The 13,927-nt window shown below is 37.1% G+C and overlaps 5 protein-coding genes across 5 annotated transcripts; 2 read left to right on the top strand and 3 right to left on the bottom strand.

Moving 5' to 3' along the window:
* Positions 1-387: 387 nt before the first annotated feature.
* tmem50 (uncharacterized protein) lies at positions 388-1,141 on the bottom strand (the record flags this gene model as incomplete). The annotated part of the gene is made up of 3 exons (XM_004353816.1): positions 388-442; positions 610-974; positions 1,106-1,141. The coding sequence occupies 3 exons, from the start codon at positions 1,139-1,141 to the stop codon at positions 388-390; spliced, it is 456 nt and encodes a 151-aa protein (XP_004353868.1).
* Positions 1,142-1,899: 758 nt separating this feature from the next.
* On the top strand, positions 1,900-3,622 carry DFA_12230 (uncharacterized protein; the record flags this gene model as incomplete). Its single annotated transcript, XM_004353815.1, has 4 exons — positions 1,900-2,024; positions 2,104-2,218; positions 2,291-2,559; positions 2,626-3,622. The coding sequence occupies 4 exons, from the start codon at positions 1,900-1,902 to the stop codon at positions 3,620-3,622; spliced, it is 1,506 nt and encodes a 501-aa protein (XP_004353867.1).
* Positions 3,623-4,397: 775 nt separating this feature from the next.
* On the bottom strand, positions 4,398-7,085 carry ctps (CTP synthase; the record flags this gene model as incomplete). Its single annotated transcript, XM_004353814.1, has 4 exons — positions 4,398-6,010; positions 6,368-6,422; positions 6,454-6,473; positions 7,064-7,085. 4 exons carry the CDS (start codon positions 7,083-7,085, stop codon positions 4,398-4,400), a joined length of 1,710 nt encoding a protein of 569 aa, XP_004353866.1.
* Positions 7,086-7,429: 344 nt separating this feature from the next.
* fut8 (putative N-acetyl-beta-D-glucosaminide alpha-1,6-fucosyltransferase) lies at positions 7,430-9,851 on the bottom strand (the record flags this gene model as incomplete). The annotated part of the gene is made up of 3 exons (XM_004353813.1): positions 7,430-8,204; positions 8,269-9,213; positions 9,571-9,851. 3 exons carry the CDS (start codon positions 9,849-9,851, stop codon positions 7,430-7,432), a joined length of 2,001 nt encoding a protein of 666 aa, XP_004353865.1.
* An 870-nt stretch (positions 9,852-10,721) lies between these two features.
* On the top strand, positions 10,722-13,395 carry DFA_12227 (uncharacterized protein; the record flags this gene model as incomplete). The annotated part of the gene is made up of 2 exons (XM_004353812.1): positions 10,722-12,966; positions 13,361-13,395. 2 exons carry the CDS (start codon positions 10,722-10,724, stop codon positions 13,393-13,395), a joined length of 2,280 nt encoding a protein of 759 aa, XP_004353864.1.
* Positions 13,396-13,927: the final 532 nt, after the last annotated feature.

Genomic DNA, 13,927 nt, shown 5'->3' with positions numbered 1-13,927 from the left:
ATGAAATAATCCTTTTACATACGCCCATACCAATCTTGGTAATGGTTCACGCAAATCACACACACACATCCCTCTCATTAATCTCTCAGTTGGCGCCAGTAGTAGTAGTAGTAGTAGTACAAGTACTTGTTATTGAATTCCATTGATTTGATTTATTTGTACAAAAAAAGTAGTTAAAGGGGAGGATAAGTTAGGTTAGGTTGTTTAGTTTTATATATAAAGTTGTTGTTGTTGAGGTTGAGGTTGGGAGGGTTAATAACGTATCTAAATTCATCTATCTGATTGATCAATCTATTCTATTTCTTTCCATCCATCCAAATATTATATTGTTGTTATTGTTAAAAAAAAGATTATTATTATTATATATTAAGGGAGCTATTATTATAATTAGAATGGATTCTCATCTTCATTTCTTGATTTAGAATACATTAAAGTTAATGAACTATAATGGTTATAATAATAATAGGTTAGTTTTAGTTTCAAGTGATTTGTACATAATATGAATATAAATATAAATATAATAATTGAGGGATTGATTGATTGATGTTTCTTTCTTTTCTTTCTTTTCTTTCTTTCTTTCTTTCTTTCTTTCTTTCTTTCTTTTCATACCTAAGGAAAATCAAAACATTTTGTAAAGTGAGAGCAATACCAGGCCATTCGGCATTGCTATTTACATGTGGTGGCATAAAGGTTGCAGCCATAATCCAAACACTGCCTGCAATACAACCAAAGTTGATAGCAAAGCTGACAAATAGCCAGATACGAATCTTTGTTACATAAGAGTCATCGCCGAGGAACGACGATGAGTTGAGTCCATCCAACTTGATTATATTTGCCATCACCAAACCAACTGTCGAAAATATACCTGGCAGATAATAGACCCATTGAATAGATGGTCCAAAACCAGGTGTTGCTGCATTTCTAGTATTTTCATAAACATGTCCATCAATCCAAAGGAACCAAGCTACTCCAAACTATAAATACATAGTATTAGTATTAGTATTTGAATATAATAGAAAGGTATCATCACATCATCTCACATCATCACATTCATTCAATATTGTTATATTGTGATGATGATGATTATGATGATCATGAAACATACAAGTATGCCTGAAAAGGTTGATAAAAACTTTCTCATTCTCTATCTATCTATCTCTATTATTTATATTGTCTCTTTCCTTATCTTTTATATATATATTATATTATTATGTTGTATAGTACTATACGTGTTTCTCGATTATGATGTTGATGTTATTCTAACAACTCAAAATATTAAATAATAAATGTGTGTAATTTAAGCACAACACACTTGAGCTTACCCTCTGTCTCATAAAAAGTTTAATTTAATATTTTTTTTCTTGTTGAAGTTTTCCTCCTTTTTTAGGATCATCACCTCTTTGGTCGTCAATGTCAGTACTCCCGAGTCGATTCGAATCATCTATCTATCTATCTTATTTATCCTAAGATATTAATTTGTTTTACTCACCCTTTAGAGCACTCAAATACTTTATTTATAATGATATTATTATAAATACTTTTATTTAAAAGAGAGTAGGTGTGTAACATCAAATGTTGGTTGAATAGATTATTACCCTTTACATTATTATCTTAAAGTATCTACCCTATAAAAGGATACTTTATTGTCAAGATTCCTTTGAATCTAGATGATTTCACAACAAGAGAGCCGAACTTTCAAGGACAAAGTATCTCTGAGAAGATATTATTAATTAAAATTTATAAATTTTGGGCTTCAAACCTTCTTTTCGACCTCATTATTTCCTAATAGTCCTCTTCCGATAGAAATGAGAGCAGCAGAAGCAGTCATCATCACCTTTCTCCTCAAGAGATAACAGATAGTAACAGTAGTAGTAGTATTATTATTAGTGTAGCAAGAAAATGTTATTTTATTATACCATCCTCTTGACAGTGTTGGCAGTAATGTCATCATTGTCTATTAGCAATGCTGCAACACCATCATTCAAAATTGATTATAATCCACAATTATCTTTAGTTAAACAATAGTATGTTGTCTTGAAAATACACAACGACACCTGACTCTGACTCTCTGACTCTCTCTCTCTCTCAAATCATTTTTTATAGTAATGGAAGTCAATTATACACAATGATATCAACTGGATACGCTGATCCAATCATGGTCGCAAATCTTACTGGTTCACATTATGAAATGGGTTTCTCGCTTGGTGTTTTTTTGGCTGTATGATCATCAACTTGATATACCGTATACGATAGAGACAAATAACTAATCTATCTATCTAATCTATTTTAGAATGAAGCATATGAAAATTATTTATCATTATTCAAGACATTGGTTCCAAACTTTTTAGAGAATGATGCACTTGAAGTATTCCTTGATTGGCAATGGGATGATTATCTCTCTAAACAATTCCCACAAGAATTCTCTGATGAAATCAATGGTTTCAATGATGGTGCAGTACATTCCGGATTCACTCAAATGGGTAAAGCCATCACTAGATGTATAGTACTCTCCTCATTCCCAGGCGATGCTGGTCAAAATATTGAATATCTTTTAATCAAGTAAGACAAATGTAGAAAAAGATAGTAGTAGTAGTTCAATTAAATACTTATTCAAGCTTTCTATAGTGAATTAAAGTCTGAAGCATTTTTAGAGTATATTGAAAAAAAGGGAGTACCACATGGAAAGCTATCACCCGATTCAATGCAATGTAGTCATTTCTCAGTTTGGGGAGATCGTACGGTTCAAGGAGAGATGTATAATGGTCGTAATTTGGATTGGATCATTGACACTGGTATTGCCAAGCACAAGTTACTCACATTCTTCCATCCAACCACTGGAGGTAATAGTCATGTGGCAGTTGGATTTGCCGGTTTGTTTGGTGCCATCACTGGTATCTCTTCCAAAGGTATTTTCGTTGCAGAAAGTGACAATGACTCGGATTTGGTGACATTTGATGGTATGTCGTGGGCACATCGTCTTCGTTATGTCATGCAGTATGCCAACAATATAGAAGATGCTCTCAATATTTGGAAGGCAACCAACAACACGATGGGTATGAACCACATGCTATCGTCTGCCTTTGAAGTTGATACTGTCGAACATCCAGCCTACGCACTCGAGACTATGAAGGGATACACTGCCTTTTTCCCAGACAATGATACACTCGAATCTGCCTATATCTATGTAGACCCCAATACTGGTGACAAGACCCAAATGGGATACCCCATTCCACAAGCTGTCTATCGTACCAACCATGGATACGATCCACTCATTAGAAAATATCAATACCAATTACCAGGACCAGGTGACGATACTATGATTCGTTACATGCTCCTCTACAATGCCTTTGAGTACTACCAATCTGCATCGATTGCCATTGACGAATTGGCAGCCATCAACATCACATCCACCCTCGGTGCAAAGGGCAACGAAGGTGACTTTTTCGATTGTTCCAATGCAAACACTGGTATGAATGTCATTAGTGCTGCTTTCCATGCTGCCAACTCTACCATGTATGTAGCATTTGAAGAAGGTACTGGAAACACTAGAATTTGTGCTTGTTGTGGTACCTATGTTCAAGTTGACCTATCACTTTTCTTTGGTCAACAACAACAAATTTAAAAAAAGAAAGAATAATAATTAAACAGAAATTTGATCACATGAATGTATATATACTTTTTATTTAAATATTATTGATATTCAACAAATAATTGAATATTTTTAAATTTTGTTAAATTACTATTTATAATTGGAGGAATTAGAAACTTGATACCACATTGAGGGTAAATTTCATTATTTACTTTGGTTATTTCATCTACCAAACGATAAACCTAATATATATTGAGATTTCAAAAAGAAAGAAAGAAAGAAAGAAATGGATTGTGTTAGGGGCCAAAAAGTATTTATAATTATTGTTGTAGGTTCAGTTTAAAAGGACTACATCTTTCTCCATCTCTGACAAGATATGACAAGCAAAATAATTGGGATGATCCAAGAATAATTAACTCACGCCAAAAAAAAAAAGGATAAATAAATTATTATAATAGAAATAATAAGTACTTGGGTATGATTTTGATTTGTTTTGAGTTACATATATTATTATTATATTATATTATATTTTATTAGAGGGGGGAAGGAGGGGAAAAAAAAGTATTATTATTTATTTGTTTTTAGAGGTTTTTTAGAAGCCATAAAATCCCATGAAGCTTGGAATTAAACCAACAAATGGTGGAAATGGTTTGATAGGTCTAGACTTGAACTCTGGATGGAATTGGCAACCGACAAAGTATACGTGATCCTTGAGTTCGACAATTTCCATTCTGACATTTTGGTCGTCCTTGCCGACAAAGTGCAAACCCTTGGCGTCAATCTCTTCGACGACGTCTGGGTTGACTTCCTAACGATGACAATGACGCTCCTCAACGGCCTCACCGACCTTGGTGACGCCGTACAACTTGGCAATCTTGCTATTTGGGTCGTTGATGATGGTTGGACGCAAGCCGAGACGCATGGTGGCACCCATATGGGTCTTGGAAACCTCTGGCATAAAGACGACGACGTTCTTGCCGCCTCCGACATTGGTAAACTCTTCAGAGGTGGCGTTGGCCCATCCCATGACGTTACGGGCAAACTCCATGACGGCAACTTGCATACCGAGACAGATACCGAGGTATGGCTTGTTGTTGACACGGGCATAGTTGGCAGCGAGGATCATACCTTCAATACCACGGTCGCCGAAACCACCTGGCACAAGGACACCGTGGCATTGGTTGAGGATTGTCCAGGCGCGGTCGTACGACTCGACTGAACGAGTGGCAGAGGCGAGACCAGATGGCTCGACCGAGCTGGTGGCGGCGGTGCCGGTGGGGATGGGCTCGAGATCGGTGGCTTCAACCCAGTCGATGACCATCTTACGGTCGAGGTGCATGGAAGCATGCTCGAGTGCCTTGATGACGGACAAATAGCTGTCGGTGAGACCGGTGTACTTGCCGACCATGGCGATACGTATGGGCCCGTATCCCTGCTCGTTACCGACACGGTCCATACGGTCGGCCATCTCCTTCCAGGATTGGAGCCAGTATGGCACGGCAAAGGCGTCAGTTACCTTGTCAACGTCGGCGCCGCTATCTTGTTGTTGTTGTTGTTGTTGACCATTCTCTTGGCCGTGGATATGAATGTCGACCTTGGGGGTGAGATGGAGACGCTTGACGATGAGGTTGGCAATGTTTTGTTGGTACAACAAGAGGGGGACACGGTAGATGTTGGAGACGTCGTGCACGCCAATGACATTGTCTGGAGCAACATGGCAAAAGAGTGAGATCTTGCGACGGGTGTCCGAGGTGAGTGGCTGGCCGCTACGACACATGACAAAGTCTGGCGACAAACCAAGGGCACGGAGCTCGCGAACCGACTGTTGTGAAGGCTTGGTCTTTTGCTCGCCGACGACGCCAATCACTGGCACGAGCGAGACATGCATCAAACAAAAGTTTTCTGGGCCCACACGGAACTGGAACTGACGCATGGCCTCGATAAAGGGCATCGACTCGATATCACCGACAGTGCCACCGAGCTCGATGACGCAGACGTCTGGATAGCCCTCTTCGCCGTCGACTGGCACGTGAGCGACACGTTCAACCCATTGCTGGATCTCTTCGGAAATGTGTGGCACGACTTGGACGGTCTTGCCGAGGAACAAACCCTTACGCTCCTTTTCAATGACGGTGTTGTAGATCTTGCCGGTTGTAATGTTGTTGTCACGGTTCAACGAGACGTTGAGGAAACGTTCGTAGTTACCGAGATCCAAGTCAGCCTCTCCACCATCATTCAACACAAACACCTCTCCGTGTTCGAATGGTGACATGGTACCGGCATCGATATTAAGGTATGGGTCAATCTTGATCGATGTGACACGCAAACCCATCGACTTTAGAATCATTGCAGTACTACTAGCAATGATACCTTTACCAATACCCGATAAAACTCCTCCTGTTACTAAAATATATTTCATTTCTTTAAAAGTATAATTATATATGTATATAAATAAATAAATTTATATGTATTTGTTGTTGTTTGTTGTTTTTAAAAAAAAAAAAAAAAAGATATATATATAAAGTGTAGATATGGTTTAGTTAAATAGTTTGTAATGAACGATTTAAAAAACTTAAAGAAAGTAGTACGATTGTTTTAGATTATTATATAAATAAATTTACGAAAATATATTATATATATATAACAAATAAAATAATTATCTTTATCTCTACACTTGCCTAACGAAAGTTCAGGAAAGAGTTAAAAACGACTCGTTCGCCTTTTTGTTGGTTACGCAAGCTGTGACGAGAGAAAAAAACAAAAATCAATTTTAATTACTTTTTGGCGGTTTATTAAAACGAGCCGTACTCCCAAAGTACCGTACTTCTTCCAACTAGAAAAAGGAGTACTTTCCTTTTACTTACTTTTAAAACCAAATAAGAGTCTAAGTATAATATAATATGTTTTTTAAAAATGTAAAATAATGAAATGAAACAATCATGTCATGTCATGTTTGATTGTGTCATATGACCAGGGACATCCCTTGATAAGATCGTAATAATAAATATTGTGTAGTATTGTGCCAACGATGTAAATGGATCAAAGTAGATATATGTAGGAGGATATTATACAATGTATAGTATATCTCTATCTTTGTTTGTTCTACAACAACAAAGAGAGAGTGATGATGTGTGACTTTTTGTTTTATTTTTTTTGATTTTTTTTTTTTTCTGTCTCTGCGATCATTCACACACCTTTCCTCTTCGTTCATCAGAACAACTTGCAAGCAATCTATAGATTCTAATATATTACTACCCCTTTAGAAATAAGATAAATAAGAAAATGGGCGGCGGAGGAAAAGTTTACGGAAAGCAAATCACATACACCTTATCACCATTCCAACAAAAGTTGTTTGTAAACTACTTTAAGAATGCCATCCCACATTTGAAGAGAGGTGTCAGAGAAAACGCTCTCTACATTGTTCCATACTTTGTTGCTCTCGGTGTCACTGTCAACTGGGCCAACCATACCTACCACGAATCTCACAAGGAGTCATGGTACTAAACAAACACACCCTCTTTGTAACTAATCGTAGTAGTAGTGGATTTGACCATTTAAACTTGTTATATTCCATTATCACAAAAAAGTATGTAGTTTACTTGACTATACAAGATACATCATTCATAGCACAACATCAAATCAAGTTTACTAACACTTTACTTTATTATCATCATTATTATCATCATCATTACACTATATCTAGATAAATACATTAATATTTTAAAACTTACATACTTTAGCAAACAAAACAACATTTCAAATTTATTATTATTTCAATTCGATGATAGAGAAAAGAAATTATGTAGATATGAATATGTATATATCTTAACGTTTATTTGTTTAGGGATCAACAGACCAAATTGTATCATCAACACTTTCCCATAGGATATATTCTTTGTTTAATTTAGCAGACATTAGTTCGGCGATGGTTCTTCCAATGTTGGATGACATTGTACCTATAAAGTAATCGCAATCGGATGCGATCAAGAGCTCGGCAAGGAGGAGTCTTCCAATGATGGTCTTTTTGGATGGGTCGATGATGCCAGTTTCAATGTCCATTGCAACATCATTGTCACCTCGATCGACATCGGTGAGATAGTGTAGCTTGTACGGTCGATTGGGTATTGCTTCGATACGGTCGATGATGGTTGTGTTGTCAGTCATCAAAAAGACATTGCCAATGTCAATCTGTAGGTTTGATTTAAACTCGTTAATCTTTTTGTTCAATACATCTAGATAGACTTGCAGGTCGACCAACTTGGCTTCACTGATGAGTTTGTCTCCGTGTCGTACATGCATTGCAATGCATCTCGGTGCAAGTCCATTGTTTTTGGCCAATAATTTTTCTCCAAACACTTGTTTCCTCGTGGTTGTAAGGAATTCACGCATGGGATACGATAATGTCATCATCCATCGCATCAAGTGTGATCTAAATGCCCTGGCACTGTCCATAAACTGTGTTGGGAATTTACTAGGTGTCACGAAAAAGGTAATCTTTACAGGATGATCCTTTTCTATAATCGATATTCTTGCACTCTTGTTGTATTCATCTGTTCCATATAATCCATTTAATACTTGTGAATCTTTAAATTCATTTATCCAATTCCATTTACATCTAAAATAGAAAAAATATTAGAAACATATATCTATTTAATGTATCATTTGTTTCTTTTTCTTACATAGAGTAGGGTAAAAATAATTCGGTCCAATCATTTGTAAAAAAGGAAAAAGTTGAATCGTTTAGGACAAATATTCTATTAAATTCAATGGCACGTGTAAAGGAATAGGCTTGAAGATGGAGTGCTCCACACATACCTCTAGCACTCGACTTGTGCAATAGGATTTGATGTGTGTCACAAAACTCCTTGCCGCCACTAACCAAAAAGTTGGAAGAGAATTGGAGTTGTTGCAAATGGTTGTAAAATACCTTGACTTTTTGTGATTGTGTTTTGTACATGTGTAATAGTATACCTTCTTCCTTGTGACTACCAACTATCATATCACAACGTTGCTGGTTGTCTAAATCGAGGACAACTTCAGCATAACCTCCAACCATTTGATAGGATTTAGTAGAGTATCGATAGTTCCATATTCGATTGACCGTTGCGAATTGGTCAAACACCAATTCTTGGATGACTGGGTACAGCCGACACTGACCGACCACTGCAATATGATGTTGAGTGCGTTGCTCCAACATTTGAACGGCCTGTTGGAATATTTCGAGTGCACGGAATTGTTGTGGAGCAAATGTAATGTTGGCACCTAGGTGGATGACCAGCGACTCGATTTCATCCTCGTGAACAGCCCGTATCGTTTTAAAAAAGGCAAAGCATGATAATCGATATGGTCCACCGGTATTTTGGTTGTTTCTAAATTGACTATTACTATTTCGTTGTAGTTTCTCTTTTGAGACAATCAACTCAAAGTAGCAGTCATCAGGTCCACTATAATCATATATCAAATTCAATTGTTCTTGATGCAAATATAAAACTTGCATAAATAGAGGTGGTACAACTTTATCTTCTTGCTGTTCCACTGTTGATGGTGCACCAACTATAGCATTATTGTGTTGGACTAGTGTTGATTTTGAATTACCATCAGTAGTATCACTACTTATCCGTTGACTGTAATACAGTATTGAAAAAAGTACTGATACTATTATGATGCATAAATATATAATGTATTTTCCATTATTATTATTATTGGGATTATATTGTTTTTTGTTGTTGACCATATTAATAGATCTAATAACTGGTAAAAAGAGAGAGATGGAAAGAATTAGATGGATGCTACAATTGTATTCTCGAACAAAAAAAAAAAGAAGGAAGGGAATATACAGAAGAGAGAGAACAATGAGTTGAGTTCCATCATCAACAACAACAACTCGAGATAGCAAGTGTGAAAGTACCCCCTCCTATTATCACCATCATGATATGATAGATTTATGATGGTGGTTATTTTTAAATGGATCACCCCCATACACATTCCATTCGGCCAGGTTGACTGTTAACATGATGGGGTAATGATGAGAGTAGGAAGAATCCTTCTTTGTGTTTCCTAATATTAGAGTATAATATCGATTTAATGAATAAAATATAGAGTATTCTTTCTTTCTTTGATAGATGGTGATAAGAGTAGAGAGAGAAGAAAGAAGCAAAGAAGAGGGATGGATGAAAGGGGGAGGGATTGTTGATTGATCTACTGCTACTCGATGTTCGACCTCCTCTTCCTCCTCGTCACGACGATTATAATGGTTACGCATATATACATTTAATGCATTCTTGACAAGTCAAAACAAACAAACATCAATCTATCTAGATATCTTACTCTTTTGATGTGTGTGAAGATGGTTCTTTGTCTCTACAATGCCAAGTCGATGATGAGAGGAGCCAGATGGGCATCTATCGGTGGGATCCACATTCTTTCTGTTAATTAATTTCGCCCATCAAAACGACCAAGCGAAATTTAATTGTCTCTCATTGTTCGATAGAGCGGCGACCTCTCACAAAGAATGTTCTGTCTTGCGCTGGACGTCGGTTTTTTAAAAATTCGAAAAAAATAGAAAATTCGATCTTTGACAAAAAAGGAGATCCTTTTGCAGACAGAACATTCTTTGGCTCCATGTTCGATAAAATTCGCAATAAAATTGTGTAGGCATCCGTCCTCCCTCCTCTCTAGTTCAACAAAAAAAAACATTTGATTTGTCTCTCTCCCTCTCACTCTCATCACAACAAATTTGTAAAACTATACTCTCTCTCTCTTAACTTATTTATTTATTTATTTAAAAAGTACTACTAGCACTAGTTTTAGTTTTTTTGACTCTATAATAATAATATTTCGTTGACGTCAAAAAAGAAGAATTAAATTAAGATTTTTCATAATATAAAAAAAATTTAGAATCATCGAACACCACCATCGAAGCTCCCCACACCTAACCAAACCAAACCAAAAGTAATATTCCTTCCTTCACCGACACAAGCTTGCCACACTTTTACTACTCTATATATTTATTATTATTATTTCAAACAACAACAACAACTATATATCTTTCTCTATTTCTATGTATTGCAGTAAATTAACATTATAATTATTTCTTTACTTTTTTTTATTATATTATTAATAGAAAGATTAAATGACAGACATAAAGATACTTAGCAATATAATCAACGACTTGTCTAAGCACAATTTGAACAATAGTAGTAATAGTAGTGGTGGTAGTAGTACAGATGTCTCTACGGTAGTAGCGGCAGCGGCAGCAGCTGCAGTAGCATCAAGCTGTAATCCACTATTATCATCTTCACAAGAGATATATCAAGACAAACAAACAACGAAAACATCAACAACAACAACATGTGATAGAGTAGAAAACATTAATGATTTACCAAAGTTTGTATTGGTAGAGATATTCAAACATTTAAATTCAAAACTTGTTTGTCAAGACGTACCTGCAAACCCATACTTTCACAACTTTTGTTACGATGTCAATAGCAGTGAAAGCATAGCAAGAAGTAAACAATACTTTAGCGATCAAAAGAGCAGTGGAAACAATAACAATCAACAATTAATAACCAAACCAACAACAACAACAGCAACAAATAATAATAATACCGCTGCTGCTTGTGATAATGATGATGCAACATCATTTTGTAAATATTTAAACAATGTATTAAACTTGGCAGGAGTTTGTAAATTATGGGCCGACAAGATTGTACCAATTAGCATATGTGGAGTTGTCAAAATAGTATCGAGAAGACAATTGAGCACCGTGCTCCGATTCATGACCGATGGTATTATCAGTGGTGGCAGTAAATGTCTCTTTTCAACCATTAAATTCCATAGCAAAGCTGGTGCAATCCCAACCTGCGACTATAAGCTTCTTTTCAACGACGAGATGACCTCTTTGAGGTCACTCTGCTTTGATCGCGACCAACTATCGTTTGCCGATGTGGTCGTACTCAGCAAGTACATTGCCAACAGCACATCGTTGACCGTCCTCAAGGTGCCCAGCAACTTTAGCATGTGTTGTCGTGCATTCTACAGCTTTTGCGATGCCATCAAAAAGAACAACAGTGTACAGACACTTGACATGAGTGCCAATCCCATGTCCCTTGAAATGGTCATGTCGCTGTGCGACGCTTTGACTGCCAACCGTTCCATCACTCACCTCGACCTGTCGTTTAGCACAATCGGTTCCAACGGCACACATATCGCCGAGGTCATCAAAGTCAACAATACCATTAGATCGCTGTTCCTCATTGGCAACGAATTGGACGACTGCGCAGTCAGTGCAATCGCCGATGCATTACGTCACAAAAACACTTCCATCACCGAACTATCACTCTCAGAGAATGAGTTTGGCGACGATATTGGTGCAATGATTGGCAATTTGTTCAAACAAAACACAATCATCCAGTCGATTGATCTCAGCTGCAACCAATTGTCCGAGATGACTGCATTGTCATTTGCAGAGTCACTCGGTTCCAACACTACTCTTAGGTCGCTCAATTTATCCGACTGCTCGCTATCTGATGAGGGTGGTGCCGATGACGAGGATCAATGCGTGCGTTCGCTATGCTACGCTGGTGGAGGTGGACTTGGTGGTGGAGGTATCGAGCTCTTCCAGACATTGCAGATGAACACCACCATCTCACAAATCGTTCTCTGGGGATGTGACCTCAACAGCTCAGATGCACTCAAAGAAGAGTTGTCCAACTTGCTCAGCACCAACACTGCCATCCAATCACTCTCATTGGGCTACAACGAGCTCACTTCAGCCGATATTATCGATATTGTTAAGAATGGTCTTTGGCACAACAAGACACTCAAGTCTATCCACCTCAACAACAACCACATCGACTCCAAAGGTGGTATGGTGATTGCCGAATACCTCTCGCAAAACACTACCCTTATGGAGTTGTCACTCTACGACAACATTGTCGACAATGTTGGTGCCATCCACTTTCTCATTTCACTTGGCAAGAACCATACTATTCGCAAGCTCTGTCTTGGCTCTAATCGTGTCTGCCCCACCATCTCATCGCAGTTCCGTCCCATCGTCTCGTACAACCAACCGGTATGTGCCAATCTCAAAGACTTTTGGATCCAATCAAAACACAAATTCATGGCCGAAAGAACTCTCTTCCTCTCCAAATATCTCACCCTCCCAGGTGATTTTTCTCTTGTCATCAAACAATTATTTGACTTCCTTTTGGAAAAACAACCTCCATCCTCTTCCTTCTCTACTCAATTGGCTATAGCCCCGACTCCAACCTCAACTCCAACCAAACCAATCAATAATAACAATAATAATAATACTAATATTCAAAATAATAACAACACTAATGGATCATCAGCTCATCTAGTTGATTCTCTTGTTAGTAATAATTTATTCAAAATTTAAATAAATAAATAAATGTCGCCCGATGACAAACAATATATCTAAAAAGGTCACACAACTCTTTCTCATTGCAAAAGATTGACCCATTGATTTACCCCACATTATAAAATAAATAAATTATTTGAGAGTCTGATTACCACTCCATTTCTTCAACCACAACCATAATTATTTTACTTCAATTAATAACTTAACAAATTTTGTTCCTTTATTTAGTAATTTTTAAAATACCCAGTTATATTGTTGTTTGGAACTAGATCTTGTACACTTTTAGGTAATGTATTAATGTAATGGTTATTTATTGGCGTATATATACTACCCTCAATTTTTATTTCTTTTTTTAAAAAATGGTTAATTACACTTTTAATTAATTTTAGAGGAAAGCAAAACAACAGCTACAGTTCCAAACTAGGTACAAGATTCATTTAAATCCATTTCTTTGAGCGTCAATCATGTTGTCTTTGACGATGTCTCTTACCCTACCGATGTCATTGAACATCTTGGTGGCATATGGAAACGGTTATGACGGTAACCTTATTGACAGTTGTTTCTGATTGTGGGAGTGTGTACACGCTTCATGGTCCGTGTACACTGTGAACTCTCCCATGTCCAATAGTAAATGTTCATATTTCTTCAGCATGTTGATAACTGCTAGGTATTCACGGTCATAATTAACTTCTTCTTTAGTTAATTTCCTTGACTCATACCATACTGGTTTTTTAAGCACTTCATCTTGATCATGCCAAAATCAAACTTGAAAAGAGACACAACAGTTGAAAGATCAAACAATTCTTTCAATGAGAAGTACCGATATTTAAAATCATCTCATTATTTCTCAAAAGGTGTGGCTTCTTGGTTGAATTTGTCAGCAGATATAATGGAAGATTCCAGAGGAGGTGAGCAACTACTGAAAGGAGGTGCTTGGGGGCACCCCCACTGGAATC

This window comes from Cavenderia fasciculata, assembly GCF_000203815.1.
Source record: "Cavenderia fasciculata unplaced genomic scaffold Scf_EUAJFUG02HR96I-5, whole genome shotgun sequence".
In the NCBI taxonomy this organism is placed as follows: Eukaryota; Evosea; class Eumycetozoa; order Acytosteliales; family Cavenderiaceae; genus Cavenderia; species Cavenderia fasciculata.
Note: the sequence above shows the minus strand (reverse complement) of the source record. Positions and strands in the feature narration are given on the sequence as shown.